This window comes from Rhinolophus sinicus, chromosome X (assembly GCF_036562045.2).
Source record: "Rhinolophus sinicus isolate RSC01 chromosome X, ASM3656204v1, whole genome shotgun sequence".
Lineage (NCBI taxonomy): Eukaryota > Metazoa > Chordata > Mammalia > Chiroptera > Rhinolophidae > Rhinolophus > Rhinolophus sinicus.
In genome coordinates, this window is record NC_133768.1 from 94,464,485 (window position 1) to 94,482,998 (window position 18,514).

At 34.8% G+C, this 18,514-nt stretch overlaps 1 protein-coding gene across 14 annotated transcripts in view; it reads right to left on the minus strand.

Annotated features, from left to right (window-relative positions):
- The window catches only part of MBNL3 (muscleblind like splicing regulator 3), a 158,972-nt gene that overhangs the window by 12,911 nt on the left and 127,547 nt on the right, over nt 1-18,514 (minus strand). For 13 of the 14 annotated variants that reach the window (XM_019719120.2, XM_019719117.2, XM_074324259.1 and 10 more), the window contains 3 exons: nt 8,213-8,404; nt 6,672-6,908; nt 1,639-1,792 (listed from right to left, as the gene is read on the minus strand). In XM_019719120.2, the coding sequence (XP_019574679.2) occupies nt 1,639-1,792; nt 6,672-6,908; nt 8,213-8,404 (583 nt within the window). The remainder of the gene's footprint in view (nt 1-1,638; nt 1,793-6,671; nt 6,909-8,212; nt 8,405-18,514) is intronic. The other variant, XM_019719125.2, reaches the window with a different exon arrangement.

Sequence of the window (18,514 nt, forward strand, 5' to 3'; positions counted from 1 at the left end):
GAAAAGAGATATTTCATTATTAAAGCTTTACTGATAGAAATAATTTTTAACTAGAAAGATATTCTTTGCAATATTAATTAATCAGCACATGCAAATCCAATAATCTTCCATGCCTACAATTACAGCTTAGTTTTAAGATCACAAACACAAGTAATCAAAGTAATTCTTAGATTCTTAGGTATAAAAATGAATATTAATTGTTTTTTAAAGGAATCACCTCACTTAAATTACATCCTTTATTTTGGACAAACATATTATAAGTAACTTTAATCATAAAAGGGAGAATTTTAATTTATTACACATATTAGAGGGGGCTGTCAGCCTGAGAGGTTTTTATTTTCCTATTAATTAAGGGGGAAAAGATTCTTCTGATATTTTCACTTATAAATCTAGATTTTAAATAAGCCAAATCCAGCAAAAAGTCTAAATATTGTAAAAATTGTGATTTTTAAATGACATGATGGAAAAGTATTGTGGTTAATAACTAGACAAAACTTTTTTTTAATAGCTTATTTCAAAATTTATTAACTGATCAATTTATCAATTAACCAACAGGTTATTTTCAAGTCATTATATAATACTGTGCATTTAGTATGTTTATATAATTAACAAGGCTTCCTAAATTAATTTTTAAAGCATGTCACTTTCATTTAATAAGTTACCAAACTTTGCATTTATAATTCTAGCAAAAAAAATCTACTGTACTCTGGGTGGTTAGTTTTTTCAATTTATTCCTAAGAGACTATATGCTCATTCTTAAACCACTAGAAAAAAGGTATTTTCCCTCATATATGACATTTATTTGAACAAAATTTTGACTTAAAATTTTTTATTCAATTTGGTACAAAACTATTATGCTATTAAATATAGTTAAATGTGGGAGGTAACAAAATATGCTGCAAAGTGTCAGGAAAATATATCAGGAAAACTGCTATATTTTTTATATTAACTGGCTTAAGAATTAGAGGTTAAAACCACCTGATATATACACACACACATACACATACATACACACACACATATATATCATTATATGACTATATAACTATAACTGTAACTGTAACTGTAACTGTAACTGTAACTATAACTATAACTATAACTATAACTATAACTATAACTATAACTATAACTATAACTATAACTATAACTATAACTATAACTATAACTATAACTATATATATATATATATATATATATATATATATATATATAACTATACTATAAATTTATAAATTGAAGGGTAGGTTTATCAAAGATATAGACTACATATTTTTGCAATGCTGAAGTTGGGAAACATTTTTTTTGAGGGCAGACCAATGTCTTTGAAAATGATACCTAAGAGTCAAGGAATTAGTTTGAGAATGAACCAAGTGAATCAATGATAAGAAGCAAAACTTAAGAAACACTAAACAGAAAAATGTTGACAGTTTTTCCTACTTTGATTTCAAACCATTAGTTTTCGAGAACCATAGAAAAAGTTTGTTCTATATACTAGCAGATCAAATGTAACTGCCTTGTTTTATTCCCAGTCAAAGCACCTGCTGACAGTCCTCGCATAAAAGCTCTTTTGGGAGCTGGTATGCATTGTATACATTGACAACATCACTAAACTGGCAGTGCCCAGAGCCCTGTTCTCACCTGCAGGGATAAACGCTGGCTGCTGAGGGAGCTGCAGATTAGCCAGAGCCTGCTGACAGTGGAAAACACTGGGATTAAAGACTGGGGTGGCCCCATTGGTCTTTTCAAGTGCCGATCTCTTTGGTATCAGTTGAAATGCACCAGGCTGTAGGGCCTGTGAGGGAGGGATGGATTAATAAATAGCACTAAACAAAAATAAAGAATGTACTCAAACCAAGTAAGCAGCAGTTAGATAAGGTATGGTCTGGGAACCCACTGCAAGGATATCCATTGAGCAAGGTAACCAACTGCAGAGATGAGATGAAACAGTTCACTAAATGAGGACTTAGTCCAAAACAGAAAATAAACAAACAAGGGGGGGAAAAGCTTTTCAATTTCACTAAGTTAGGCAAATAAAAAAGGACCTCATAATTTGGGCAGGATGTGATAGGAAATTGTTAACAGCAAATAAGCATTTATTTATTTTTACCATTATGTGGGGAATAGATTTATTCAATATATCAAATAATACATTTTCACAAGGAGAACAAAAGTACAAATAAAAAAGAATATGTGTGATGAACTTGCAATGTCTTTTACGGCTCTTTTGTTGCACAGTGATAATGGTAAAAATAATTCAAGTTCTTCCATTGTATTTGGACTTCCAGTGTATCCTTTATGTTAATTTATCATGTTTAATAGGTGAGAGGTTTGTGTTTTTCCTTACAAAAGAACTGATAAAATCTGCATTGTACACTACCCAGAGATGGTGATAAAATTTTTTTCTTTGTTCATTTTTATATTACAGTGTTCTGAAATGTATTATCGATGGAAATCCACACAGAAAGACTGCCTAGAGATCACATTGTTCTTCGTTGCACAGAAATCTGTTACATACTGAAAGCTTATGGTTGTTGAATGCCTTTAATTAAAAATATACCTATATAAAATAGATTTTATCACATTGGTAATACATTTACATTTAGTACACAGAGGAAAAAAATAATATACTTTAGTACCTACAAAATCCTCAAACTCCCTGAAATTCACTAAATTATAATATACTCAAGTGCTATTGGAAAAATAACAAAAATATGCACACCAATCTTCATTGTCAAGATATGTATTTAAATAGACTGAAAATGTTGTATTTCTTTTTGATATGTGTAATATTCCACTATTAAAGCTGTACTCTTAATCATATGATTAGTCTTTTTATTTACAATCACCAAGACAAAAATCTGTATAATCACTGTTATGAGTTTTATTTGTATACACATTTTAGATATAAGAAAACTTGTTTTCTTTATGAAGATAGACATGAAGCACCAACTTATAAAAAAACTAACTTAAATTTTAAACAGAAAATTCCAATATAATTTTTCTAATAGATAGTATCTCACCACACTATTACAATGGCTAGATTAACTTCTGATTAATGAATTATTTTAAAGCAGTTCTTTATAAGACCAGATATTATGCTCACAAGTTCAAAAATACCTTGCCTATTTTATGTATAAATACACTACTCTTACACATATAAATACATTTGAATTCCTAATGAATATTTCTAACTATAAAGAAATGAATAGGTTAAAAAATTCAAATTGCGTGTAATGGGTAAATTACACATTTTTTCTCTTCTACTCTGATAACATTGAATGTTACTTACCTTTTTTTTCATTTAAGAGTATTCTGGAAAAAAAATCTTATTTAAATCTAATTTATTTCCTTTCTGAAGGACACTTGGTTATGCAACTAGCAGGTCTGGAGTATGTCTCTACTATAAATCTATAGAGATCTTAAGTTAAATAATTTCAAAAGGTTTTCTGTTGGCTGAAATGAAACAGCTGAAATTTAATATTAGAATATTACACCAAAATCTATAATTGACTTTCCCATCAATGAGAAACTAAGCAAATAAGCATCTAAAATTAACATGTCAGGGAATGCTCATAAATTAATCTATTAAAACAATATTAGCAGAGGCAACAGCTATAGCAGGAAAGAGATTTCTTCCAGTTAAAATTTGGATGTGGGTCTATGAGATAAATACTATATAGGTGATAAAACAGATATGAGTAGTTGGAGTCTGATACTGGAGCTCTATAAAACAAAATCCAATTTTTACAAGGACTTTAGGTCCAATCTTATAACTGTATATCTCCCAACTACCATGTAAGGAAAAAGCAAATGAATTATTTCTCCCCCATCACCCACCTCACCCAGATACCATAGATAGTTAGCAAAATGTATGCAATTCTCACTTGTAGAGGCTTGTTGTGCATTTCAGTATGTGCTATTTGCTTTGTTAAGTCCTTGTAAGGTTTAATTCGAAAACGTATTAGCATTTAAAAATCCTTCTTTCACGTCTACAATTCTTTCAAAATCCCACCCGTGCTTAGAACTCAGTCAGACTTGTCCCTGGATCAGATTCATTGGAGAAGTCTGGCATTACATTTTTTTCTCAGCAAATTGCACATTACTTAAAAAACATGTCCCAGCAACAACAATTAGATATGCTCCAAATTCTTAAGGAGACAGGAACACTTGTGCTGAGTAACTAGACTTCAGCATGCTAAAAAGGTATATACCATGACCTCCTTACTCCTGTGGATAAAGAAGGCCAAAAGGTTATCTCTATTTTCTTTGAGAAATTAAATAACCCTTCAAGTCTTTTTCTTTTAAATGCAAGCTGCTTTCAGTGAAGCCAAACTAAGCTATGCACATGAAAAGTGTAAAAATATCTCTTTTACAAAGCATTTCTACTCTGAATCCTTAAACATATAGAAAGCTTACACTTCTTTATGGAAAGCCTCCTTTGTTTAATCTTACTTCAAATTCCTACGGGCCAATTTGACTTTACCACTAAGATTCTGTTCTGATCAGCTACTCAGAAAGGAGTTTTATATTGACATTCATAAGTACCAATTGAAGGCCTACTATATACAATTTAAATTTCTATGTGGCAATTTGGGGCTGACTTATATGCATTCTACCAAACCCACTCCGATCATCAGAAATGGGCCCATACATATGAAGGCTCCACGCCTGAGTGTGGGACAGGTACACAATGGCACAAGTAAGCCATTTATTGTATGCCCCACGCATATGATAATCTTTATTTTTAGGGAGCCAACTACATTCCTTTCCTTTGTAATAGGTCCACACTGTTTCTGAGCTCTATGCCACCTATGGAAATAATCCAAAAATTGGAGGCTTAAATTCTGCATTGAACATTTTGGGTAGCTTCTTATTTTCATAGCTTAAAATACCCTCATTCAAAATAATTTAAGATAAAAACATGTGGTGAAGTCTTTTTTTAACATTCATTAACAGATTATGTTGTCCAGATCAAGGTAGAAAATAAGTTTGTTCTACTCAGATCTTTCATGGAGTAATGGGTTCAGTTCTGAGATAACAGGGGGATTGAAAAAATGGAACAAGTCCAAAATTGGTGCTGTGTCCTTAAAGCCATAACCTACAAGAAAAGCTTGGAGAAATGTGGGGTACCTGGTTTAGAGAAAAGACATTAGACTCACACTCATATGGAATAGGGATGGACTTGTTTTGTGTTATAAAATAAGTGTAAGTTCCAGTTACAGCAAGGTAGATTTCAATTCATTATGAGGAAAATGTTAACAAGTAGGAGTGTTTGAAAATAAATATCTTCTCTTATGAAAAGGTAAGGTCTCTGTCAGGGACTTCAGGGTTGTGCAGGTGATTTTCTTCCACAAAAATATGAAGTTTCCTCAGGGTGTTGTCCCTTATTAGACTGTTATACCCTATTACATGAGGAAAGTCTCAGGCTAAAAAATAAAGAAATAGCAAGTAGCTTATCAAAATAATTAACAGCTGTGACAAACTTAAGTAATCATAATTCCTATTTCTCAATCTAACACACTGTAGTGTGGTATGCAAATATTTTTCCTCGCTCCTACCTTTCAGTGTTAAGTAAAACAAAGTTTTCCACAAAACTGACTCGCTAGGACAACTTTTTGCCAGGCCTCTTCTCCCAACCATGCAGAAATGTGTCCCCAGCCTCCCCTCGCTGCTGCCTTGAAACCAATACTCCAGAAAGGAAAAAAAACCTTAACCTTTGGGAAATTAGAGCCTACTTACCATCCCATCTTCCAAGTCCTCTGTTTTTTTTTGTTTGTTTGTTTTTGTTTTTAAGATTTGGCCATTTTTTTTTTTTATTATTTTTTTTTTTTCTTTGTGGGGGGAAGGGGAACAGGACTTTATTGGGGAACAGTGTGTACTTCCAGGACTTTTTTCCAAGTCAAGTTGTTGTCCTTTCAATCTTAGTTGTGGAGGGTGCAGCTCAGCTCCAGGTCCAGTTGCCGTTTCTAGTTGCAGGGGGCGCAGCCCACCATCCCTTGTGGGAGTCGAATCGGCAACCTTGTGGTTGAGAGGACGCGCTCCATCCGGGAGCTCAGCGGGAGCTCAGCTCAAGGTGCCATGTTCAATTTTAGTTGCAGGGGGCGCTGCCCACCATCCCTTGCGGGACTCGAGGAATTGAACTGGCAACCTTGTGGTTGAGAGCCCACTGGCCCATGTGGGAATCGAACCAGCAGCCTTCGGAGTTAGGAGCATGGAGCTCTAACCGCCTGAGCCACCGGGCCGGCCCCCCAAGTCCTCTGTTTTTGAAAGGCTTTAAAGGATGTTAGTAGAAAAGTGTCCACTATCAATTATGGCTCACAGGAAGAAAAGCAATTTGCTGCCTTTTTGGAATACTAAGGTTAGTCAGGTTCTTAAAACCACTCAAAAATAATTGATGGTTTAAATTATATAAATTTCTCTTTCTCTAAAAATGGGAGAAAAAGCACAGTAGATTAAAATCATCAGTAAAGCTTTTAAATAATTACCTTCAGAAAATTTTAGTGAATGAAGTAGAATAAATAGGTTCTCTTTTCAAGCTTATCACCTTGGCTATTCGTATTGAGGTCCACTCATAAGCATCCAAGATTACAGTTACAAGATATTACACACGTTGAGGAAGCTACTAATCATTTACCCCGAAATACAGTACACAAGTCCTGGCCTGTTCTTACCATCGCAGGGGCAGCTGAATGGTTCATCTGGTGATGAGATGCCTTGAGTTTGGCTTGCAAGTGTGGAGGAGGATGAAAATACTTGCATTTCTCCCGGGAGCATCGGCCTTTGATGTAATCCATGCAGATTGTCACAGTGTTATCACTTGCCTCAATCATTGAAACATCAGTAGGGTGAGCATACCGGCAATCATTCTCACCACGGGTACAATTTCCACGCTGAAATTCTCGGCAAACCTTAAAGAAAAAAAATATCACATTGATGCCTGAAGGTGATTAGCTTTTATTTATTTTGCCAGTGAATCTAAGAGCAATAATACACATTATTTTGTCATCTATTTAGAAAAAATCTAAAAAGCTGAAGGATAATGTGAAACCATATTGACTATGAGATGTAAACATAGACAAAATTTCTATTCCTAGAAAAAAAATTCCATTCTCCCCAAAGGAAAGTTGTCTGTTTTCCTTACATTGAAATAAAAGTGCTTAAAAGTGTTACTGGAAACCATTTTTAAATCCTCCACTTATAATACACAGCCTAAAGTGGAAGTAGCTAAGTTTGTAAGAAGTAATTTTGTTAAGGTCCAAGATGAGACTTTATCACACAGCAATGTGCTTTTCCACAAGCAGACTTGTGGACCATGACCTAATTACATTACATGTACAATCAGATTCCATTATGATATACTGCCAGGCATTTAAGGAGCTGTCAATGGAGCTGACTGTGGGAGAAATTGACTAGTTATGTATTTCAATTTATGAATAATGATAATTAAAAGATGTTTGAAGGACTTCCATAAATCAGAAAGCTGTTTTGAAATTTCTTTCAGATTTTCTTTTTTTTTTAATTAAAGTTTATTGGGGTGACAATTGCTAGTTAAGTTACATAGCTTTCAGGTGTACAATTCTGTATTACATCATCTATAAATCCCATTGTGTGTTCACCACCCAGAGTCAGTTCTCCTTCCATCACCATATATTTGATCCCCTTTACCCTCATCTACCACCCACCCTCTCCTTACCCTCTGGTAACCACTAAACTATTGTCTGTGTCTCTTTTCTTAGTCATCAACGTATATTTAATATCTAGTACATCATTCTTAAAATGGAGAAAAAAGTTTAGACACTAGGAGACCCATTTACATTCTTCATTCATAGAGTGTCTACTTTTTCAGTTTGATTATTTTAGCAAGTAGAGGCTCATCAACAAATAGAGTAATTCCAGTCTATGAAGCTGGAGCCTGGGTAAAAGGAGCATTCCAACCAGACTTCCTGTGCCATAGCAAAAGAGATTCTGCATCCCAGTCTGTGGCCGGGTACACTAAGACATTGTTTGACGTACTGTACAACTGATCAGTGCACTTAACAACAGGGTATAACTGCAGTATAAAAATGTTTAACATTCTCTGAGGTTATACTCCATTATCTAAAACCCAGGTGCACTTATTTAAAGCATTCAAAACATTGGGCTCTGAGAATGTTGTTTTATGCATAAGGTTACTATCTACCCTATAGGTATTTATATATTTCTAAACAAATACCTCCAGCTTATCTGAACGCATCAGTTTTGGAGCAGCAGCTCCTGGCAATGCAAGAGGTGGGTTTCCAGAAATCAGAACAGGTACATTTGGTAGAAGTTCGGCAGGAACCAGGCCCATACCAGGATGAGGTAAGTAAGGACTGAAAGCCATGGCAGGATTAGCTGCAAGTGATGGAGTCATAGGAAAGGAAGTCTGTATGTTTAAAAGAGAAAAAAAAAAGGCGTTAGAGGTAAACAGATTATTCCTATTATTACACAAGGAAGCATTCTTTCAGAAAGCCTATGCCATATCCAACTTTGCCATTGTTTCTTCTGATTTATTTTTAGTCTCATACTAATATCTATATAAGAGTTGCTTTTAAACCAACAAATCTCTTTGAGTAACAAATTTATTGGTAAACTGACAAAACAAGCCTCATAATTTTAACCGTCATGAATTAGCCAAATTAAATCTCATTGATGGAGCCTGTTGCAAATATGTTTTCTCTAGCACTTCCATTTTTACCTAAAAACCATGTCACCAATGATAGCATACATACAGGCAGTCTCCCTTGTCTCCTTCCATAGGCATGGCCTTTGCAGGCAGATTTCAGGTTCTCCTGAAAGCCCCCTTTGTTTCACCCTCCTCCTTCCTCTTCCCCACCAGTACTTGGTTTTAAAGCTGCCTGTCCTACCATAGTTCCCACCTGCTCTACCAAACCCTTGCTTCTCTTCTTGGTCCACTATCAATTATGGAATACAGCAATGAGTGAGAAGAAAGGGGTAGATTGAAAAAGTGGGAGCTTTAACAACTTTATGCCATCTACCTAAAATGAGGTTGGTATGGTCATTAAAAAAAATAGAGGTCCTATTTCACAAACTAATTTGACTTGCCTAGCCTTGTCTTTACCTAGGGGCCAAATGATATCCATATTTCAAAAAGAGGCCCTAAAAATACTACAAGGATCCCTGTTAGGCAGGAAGAAATAAGATAACAGGATTATAAGGTACATAAACTGGAGTACAACTTGTAAGGAAAATCTTTAGAAATGCAAAGGGCTCTTACTGGTTTTTCTCTTTTTAAAAAGTCCTGACCTTGAAGAGCTTGATATATGCTTTGCCTTTTATCTGTAACCACACAATTTATTATTTTACTGTGTTGTTTTCCAGTTTGGTCCACATGTGGAAGTCTTTGCTTCTCAATGTGGTTATAATTTCTTCGATAGTTCTTGTGTGTCCTCTGTAGTACCAAATAGTTAGTGAATGACTGATTGGCTGATATAATCAATGCTGACATTTAAAAATAAATTTAAGGGGCGGCCTGATGGCTCAGTTTGTTAGAGTGCAAGCTCTCAACAACAAGGTTGCCAGTTCAATTTCCGCATGGGATGGTGGGCTGAGCCCCCTGCAGCCAAAGATTGAAAGCGGTGACTGGACTTGGAGCTGAGCTGCGCCCTCCACAACTAGATTGAAGGACAACGACTTGGAGCTGATGGGCCCTGGAGAAACACACTGTTCCCCAATATTCCCCAATAAAATTAAAAATAAAATAAAACAAATATTAAAAAAGAAATTTGTATTTAAAAAAGTACATAAATAAATTTAAGTATTTTAATGAATTAATAACAAATCATGGTTAAATGCAGTACATTACCAACAGAGACTCTAGTACATTGTTGTGCAAGTGGTGGTGTTTCACTGTGCATTACTAATAGCATATCTTCTTGCTTTCTTTTTATTTTGTTCATCAAAAAAATAATGAATCTGTTATACTCATAAGCTGTGCCCACACCTTCTGCTAAATCACATTAATAGGAACAGTTCTAAATACAGGTAGAATAGGAGGCTGTGGAGCATGAAGTGAGGAGCAATATGGTATATTGACTACATCACCCTATAGTCTGACTTGAATTTTTCACCAGCACAGCATTCTCCACGAAGTCCCTATTGTAAACCATGTTCAACTCAGAAGGAAGCACTCTATCTTAGATGAGTTTATCAAATTAGCTAATTGGCAATTAGGAAGGATATAAAGAACTCTCTCCTCACCAAGCTGGCAAGATTCACTAGGGTGAGTAGAAAAGGCATGGTAGCCAAGAGCTTTAAGAGGAAAGGAGTAACACCAGGTGCCAGGAAAGTCAGGGGAGGTGCTTTAAGGTTTGAGAACAGTCAGCCAAAGGCTGACTCAACCTAACTAGGTACTGTGATGTAAAAGGTCATAGGGACATGTCATACTTTTCATTGCATGAGATATGAAGCTCCAGGAATTAGCTGATATAATATTAGTTTATATAATGAGATGGAAATCTCTTGGAGACAGCCACCCAGGCATGCTTCCACTAAAAAAGGCAGACCTTATCAATTTGATGATTTATGGTTGTCTTAAAATCAGCAAGACTCTCTAATCATAAAAACTCCAGATTTGAACCACACAATAATACTCTTTGTTGTACTTCTTTTCTCTCCTTCATAGTAAATGTCTCACTAAAGTGACCATCATATTCTCCTGGATACTTTTTTCTTTTGCCTTTTACAGAACTAGGAAGGACCACCATTACATTTAAAAAAAAACAAACCTATTGAATTAAAAGAAAGACATGCAGGTGAGTGGATTTTCCAGATTAAAAACATCATTAATGACTAATAAATACTGATCAGTTAATAATAGTTGAGTTTGATGTACATGTAAGCAATGCTTTCTATTTACAATAGCTCTGAACTTCCATAATTTTTCCTTCCTTTTTTTTTTTTGGGGGGGGGGGGTTCTTAGTTAACTTCTTCTTTCTTTGGAATATATTTTAGCCTGCTTACATTTGTTATATGCTCCAAGTGTATAAACAAGCTGTCAATTAATTAAAAGTCTATATAAAAAGTACAAGGGCCTTGCTGAAAATATTTAGAGTTTTTTTAAGGTTTCACCACATATTACATTGTGCCATCTTTAGGTTTTAAAATGAGTATTATAACTTTTATAACCATTTCCTCCTTGAGTACAAACTTCCTTCTATAACACTGTTTATTGAGAAAAAGCAAGTTCTTCTACTCCCAACCCTAGGACATAGGAAGGAACTCCTGAGCTTCTTATTTCTTTTCAAATGGTTTTCTTACTACTGTGTTTCCCCAAAAATAAGACCTAGCTGGACAATCAGCTCTAATGCGTCTTTTGGAGCAAAAATTAATATAAGACCCGGTCTTATTTTACTATAAGACCAGGTCTTATTTTACTATAAGACCGGGTCTTTATAATATAATATATAATATAATATAATAAACATAATATAATATAATAATACCGGGTCTTATGTTAATTTTTGCTCCAAAAGATGCATTAAAGCTGATTGTCTGGCTAGGTCTTACTTTCAGGGAAACACAGTACCAACTCTACCTCAGGGTAACTATTCCATTTCATGGATTTGAGCATTCAAGGGCTTAGCTTTGGCTAACAGTCACCAATTAAGTCAAGCTGCCTGCAACCTCAACTCACACATTCCGTTTTAATAAGCAACTTTAATCCCATTTACACCTATATTGCAGCCCTAGATGTCAGTTGAACTAACATGAACCAGTCCGTGGGGTGATCTTTATATTAAAGAAGGATTCGAACAGATTGAATCTGAATTTCTATTTATAGCCTGAAATCGTCTGGACACTTAACTGTTTCACATATTCACTCAAACCTAAATTATGTACTAAATATTTGAAAATATGAGAAAGCTTTCCCTCCTAGAACTAGAGGTATGGATTTTCAACTTTCTCTGAGTTTTATGAAACCAACAAAAATGGTGGAGACAATTGACTTTATGAATGAAAAATCACCTAGACAATTATTTACCCTCAATGTCTCTAGCAGGACTAGCAGCTTCTAGGGTAGGAATTCCCACGGGTTCCCAGTGACTTGCACAGTACCTAGAAACTATGAGGGTATTAGGAAATGCCTCCTAAAAATCAGTGAATTGTCTCTAGAAAAATGGGACCTAATCTTCTTTAGTCCTGGATTTCTCTGAGAGTCAGATGAAAGTTGTGGAGGTGTCCACAGAAAAGTTGATGTGTGTACAAAATGCTGCATGTGATCTCAGGAAGTTTAAGGACCTCAATGAAATTTACCTCTGGTGCAGGCCTATGGACTACTTAACATTTAAGAGCTTGTGTTCTAGGGTTAGGATAGGCAAACAATACCTCCTGGGCCATATCCGGCCCACCCTGTTTGTGTATGGCCAGAATGGTTAAGAATGGCTTGTACATTTTTATTTTTTTTATTTTTTATTTTTAATTAAAGTTTATTGGGGTGACAATTGTTAGTAAAATTACATAAATTTCAGGTGTACAATTCTGTATTACATCATCTGTAAATCCCATTGTGTGTTCACCACCCAGAGTCAGTTCTCCTTCCATTACATTTTTAAATGGTTGAAAAATAGTAAAGGATAAATAATATTTCATAACGCATGAAAATTCTATGAAATCCACAGTTCAGTGTCCATAAATAAATTCCACTGTGCTTATTAGTACATCTGTATTACAAAAAAGTTGTGGATACTTGCTTTCTTTCTTGTTATAGAAGTACCTGCATATTAATAATAACCTCAACTTTGTCTCTTCTCCCACAGAGCCTAAATCTTTACAATTTAGTCATTTACAGAAAAGTTTGCTGACCCTCGTTCTAGAGGATTCCAAAAAATAAAGCATTCCACCACTTTCTGGAGTAAAGTGCTAATTCTGTATAAATCTATTGATGTGAATTTAATACTTGTGGCAAGATTCCACAAGTTGGAAAAGTTTGGCTTTAGAAACCAATACTAAAGAATTAGCTAAAATGTTCTTTTAAATGGTCACTAAAATTAAGATTCTTCACTACTCGTTAATAGAAGAATAACTACTCAGTAACTAGGAATGCAGAGATAGATGGAATCCTGTAAAGGTAAAATTTTAGGAGTCACCACATGGTTAGTATTAAAGGATTCTGAAACACCTTTGAATAATAATGCAGTTCAATGAAAAACTATGCCTCAAATAAGTATGTCTAGTTTATACATACATTTTAGGAACATTGACTTATTACTTAAAATGGGTTACTCCTCAAGCTAGTCTAAAGAAATAAACATTAAATGTTGTGCTAAATCAATAGATATAGGCATAGGTGTGTCCCCAACAGCCTATATCTATTTGTAGTTATTTCAGTAATATCCACGGTCAGTTACAATTATTGTTGAATGAATGCAAAATACTTTAAGTCACCTCTGTGGCTAATCCTGGCCAGAAGTCAATATAATAATTGAGGCTTTCCCTCTCTGCGCTCCTGTCTAGAGGTGGATGACTAAACATTTTCTTTTATAGGATGGTGAACATTTGGTAACGATTTCTTGACTTGATTTTTAACACCAGAAAAACAGCACTCGTAAGTTTTATTAGCACTCATACCTTAATTTTATTGCTCATTTACAAGCATTGGTACAGTATAAAAGGAAGCCCCTTTCACCATCACCTTGTGTATTTCTAGCCTTAGATTATCCCAAAGCACATTGAAATGTATAATTTTAATATCTATCAGACTTTAGTAAGTGTTCACATGGAGCACAAATGGTTTCATAGTTTTTGCTTGGTCATCCCCACACTTTTGGAGTGATTTTCTGTGGGGACTGAAGTGGCCAAAAGGCATGGTAGGAGGCCCACATAACCGCCAGACTAGTTAATAGGTCCCTCAGTAATTGAGAGTTAACTTTATAAACAGACACAAGCAGATAGTGGTATTTATGTACTTATCACACTTGGTAGTGAGTAATTCACAGAAAGAGCTAAGAAAAAAAAAATAAGTTCAAGGGTCAAAAGTGGATAGTTGTTCTCACCTAGACCTGGATTTTCTGACCTTATTAATCACAGAAGTCTCCAAGTAAGAGGAAGCATTGAAGGTAGGCAGAAAGGTGAAAGATCAGTTGATTACTGAGGATATAAAAAGTATAAAGTATAGCATGAAAGAGAGGACAAACCATGGTTTCGATCTGCCTGTATTTGGTGGAAGAGAAGCTGCAAAGTAGGCACCTACACACACAGTTCAGCATAACACCAAGATGATTGCTAAAGGTAAGGATCTGGCAAGAGGGCAAATAACTTCTTCCTTAGATGGGCAAGGCAATTTTTTAATTGATTTTTTAATTAGAATTTATTGGGGTGACAATGGTTAGTAAAATTACATAGGTTTCAAGTGCACATTTCTATAGTACATCATCTATTTATCATATTGTGTGTTAACCACCCAGCAATTTTGACTTTGCTCCTGAGAAGTAAACAAGAACGGACCTAAAAATTATTTGTTGGGGAATCGCCATGTAATGATAATGACAATTCAATTACCTTTAGCATTCCACTAGGAAAGGAAAAGTTTTTTTAAAAATCAAGTGGTTACCCAATTTAAACAAAAGGTATGAAACAAAATATAGATTGCTTAAAGGAGGAATGGCAAGAGCTTAGAAAAGCAGAGAGCCCACAGGAAGCCTGATTACAAACATCTCAGTGCAGGATAAATGGATGCTAAGGGTTGTAATGATCAGGGATTCAAAAAGCAACCACCACATCCATCAAAATAAAAACAAAAATCAAAACATAACCTCACATGGTTAATAGAAAGATGACTCTATGGAGAAAAAAAGAAAAGGCCAAAGCTGTAAAAATACAGAAGATCGGGTATAAATCATAAATTAAGGGGATCATACAAATGTTAATTCACCATCTTACTATTGTCATGCTTTCCTAGAGGGTAGACTGTTTTTATCTTTTTATCCACCTCTAACCTTTTCAAATGTTTGGCACAAAGTAGATGCTCAATAAATATTTACTGAATTAGAGTGAAAAGGGATTCCTAAACCATTGATTACTTTTAGGATTAGCAATTAGAAAAATCCAATTCAAAAATCACAGTACAAAAGTAACACTCAGGGATCAAAAATAGTGCATAAATCCATCAGTTTTGCTCTCTACTGAGGGAGACTTTAAGCTGAAGGCCACTCATGAATTTTCTTTTGATATAGATGTAAAATGCTAGATCAAACAGTATGAGAAACACATACACAGACACATATGTACGTATGCATTTTTAATTGGAACGGCTAAATCATGAATACCAGAAGAGTTCTGGGGGGAAAAAACAATTTAGTAATACTATAGACCAAAATATGCAAGTTATTACGAAATGTGTGGTTCCAGGGGACTAGTGAATTGTTAATATGACTGGTATCCACAAAATGTTGTAAGAGAGAAGACTAGGTAAAAAAGGGTTTAAAATATTTTGTAGATCCATAAAGGATATCATGGCAAATTTGGGGGACCAGTTTAACTTTAAGATTATTATCAAGTGCAGGAGGCAACCACAGGATTTATACTAGGTCTCCTGATGGAGATCAGAGCACAGGGATGGTTTTGATAAGAAAAACATCATTCCTTATAGGTGAGATTGTCAAGCATTGGTTTTGCTTACTGTTGTTGTTTTATCTTCTGTCAGATAAAAAGCTTTTCACAGAACACTCCAAATTTCCTACTGGCTATGGCTTAGACTGTGACGAAGAACAGGGAGGCAGGCAAACCCATTAGCACCAGGCTCTTAACCAGCTGAGCTAACCAGTCCCAGAGGAAAAGGACACAAAATGGACTGAAAGGAGATTATGTTTAATTTATCCCATGGGAATATATGAGATAAGATAAAGGGAGAATGTTGAGATTTATCACTATCAAAGAAATTGGGCTCTGTAAAAGACATAATGTATGAATGCCCTCTGGGTTGTTCTTTTTTATTAAATTTATTGGGGTGACATTGGTTAGTAAAATTATATGCGCTCTGTTTGGCTGCAGAAGTGTAGCATTTTTGTTTAACTTTTGAAAAAAAAAGATTTCATAGTGTGTATTAATAGAGTTGGCACAAGGCAGCAAACCTACTGCTGATGTGATTTATTTTCTTTTACTATAAAAGGAACTTTAAGCAGTTTAACATACAAAGCCTCGGGAATGAACCTGAAAAACTACTCTACTTTCGACCAGTAATTGCAATCAGGAGTAAATTCAGGATCTGTGGGGCCTGAAGTTTAGGCACTAGAGTAGGGGAGAGGAGCTTTAAAAACAAAGAATACAGAAACATATTTTGCAAATTTTACAAACACACTGTAAACATATTGTTAGGGCTCCTCCTAGGACCTTGGAAAGAGACCATGCAAATGAGGGGCCCTGAGCCTTCATTAACCTCAAGGTAAGTCTAACCCTGGGATAATTTGTTAAACAAACAAATAATTGAGGATTCAGTTGCTATATCTATAAGTAAAACCTTCTCTAAACTTTTAGAAAACAGTGAAATTCAGATGAAATTTTAGTATGGTTTTAACCCATGCACTCCTGTGATGTGATTTAGTCAACTTCAGTCAATAGGGAACTTCACATGATAACGACAGTCATAATTATATGAAGAGCATATTAGCTTTATAATTACATAATGCCTGTCATCTACTGACTTGAACATTTTGCAAAAATAACTTTACAAAACATTTAATGTCACCACATTGAGATGAAATAGCTAAATGTCATCATTTATCATTTTGTGAGTAGATAAACTGAGAAACCCACTGAAGAACTACCATTAAAACAGTATAACCTCTGCACTGACTGAAACTAGTAATCTGGAATAGGGACAGTTTCCTTTTCTGTGAAATCTACCAAATGCCTTACCCACTGCTTTCAAGACAATTTTAAATAAAAGAACCATGACAATAGGGAGATAGCATAGATACTTCAGTCAACGAAATTAGTTTATGTGAACTAGAAAACCTGTAACTCTGATGTGAATCTGCAAAATGTATAAAGTATCTCGGTGAGATAACTACTAAACCATTTAACTATTAAACTTTTTCAAAAATTAAAAAATAAATAAATATTTTGCAATTTTACTTCTATTCATTTAAAACTGTTTTAGTCCAAAGTTTCATAGAATAAAATATACCTTATAGCTCTTATTTAATTAAAGAAGAAAAACATTAAAAACTTTAGAGTCTAAAAATTATTACATTATTCATTAATTAGTGTATCTTGCTTCTTCCTATCTATTGGAACTTCCTATTTTTCCCCTTTTGGTTCTGAAGTGTTACATCACCTTCACTTTTTACTTTATTAATGTCAGATAAACATGAGAAATGTATTTGGTAAATAGAATTATAAAAATGATGTAAAAAGGTGGGGAGGGTTCAGACAGACATCAGATGATTCTGAGATAAAGGAAAAGCCTGGAGTGGAACTCATGCTGATAGTCTCTGTGATTTGGAACACCAAAACTTGGATACAGAAACACAAGCCATGAAAAGTGCATAACAGACCGGAGGATTCGGCACACCCCAATGGCCGAGCCAAATGTGCTGAACCAGTAACTTCTATATGAATCATCAGGTGAATACACTCGACTGAGTCAAGTTTACCTCTGTGTAAAGAACTGCCTTCATGTGGATCACCACAGTCAGAGAAAGAAACTAAAGGAATTTACTAGATATGGAGAGGTCTAAATTATGCTAAAGGTCTAAATAAAAACTATTTTAATAGCCTTATAACATCAAGTCCACTTTATACCTACATCCATTACATCTAGCAGTGAGAATCCTTCCTCCTTGTAATGAAAATTCCTAGTTGTGAAACTGAAATTTTAAAACATTCGCTTTGCTTCAGAGTAATAGTGTGTCGCCTTTTCCTAAAATTCTTCTATAGTGCTCATGTTTGCCTCCTAATTATGCTAAGGTGAGTTCTTAAACTTATAATTTTTTGCTGTGAACATCAGAAACTCTCTCTTTTAAACTGCACTGAAAAATATATATTAGGGAGTCACACCCTTTGTCTCACTTGCTAAACTTCCTCAATAAAGCTAACAAAAGCTTTCAGAGGTGGAATTTTATACTAGCAAATATCAATTCGGACCTGTTAAATACAGTAAATAAGCTTGCCTGCTACAGCAAGCATTCCACCCAAATCGATTAGGTGTGGCTTTTGTTCAGTCACACTGAACAGAATCCGTTCTCTAGCTACCATCCCATTTAGGTTGACATCCCCTTAATCTGAGGGTTTATAATAAGCAAACTATACTCAGTTTTCCAAAAGCAGATGTGCTCTTTTGGTATCCTAGAAACAGATCAAACTATGCTCTGTGGAAAAACCTGAAGTTCAAGCCAGTAATATCAAACAGGTCTTAATATGCAACCATACAAACATCCAGGACTGGAAATTTAAACAAAAGCTTGACTGTTTCAGGGAAAATAATCAGATTACAGGGGGAGGCATTAAAAGGGATAGATAATTGTTTGAGGAGAGT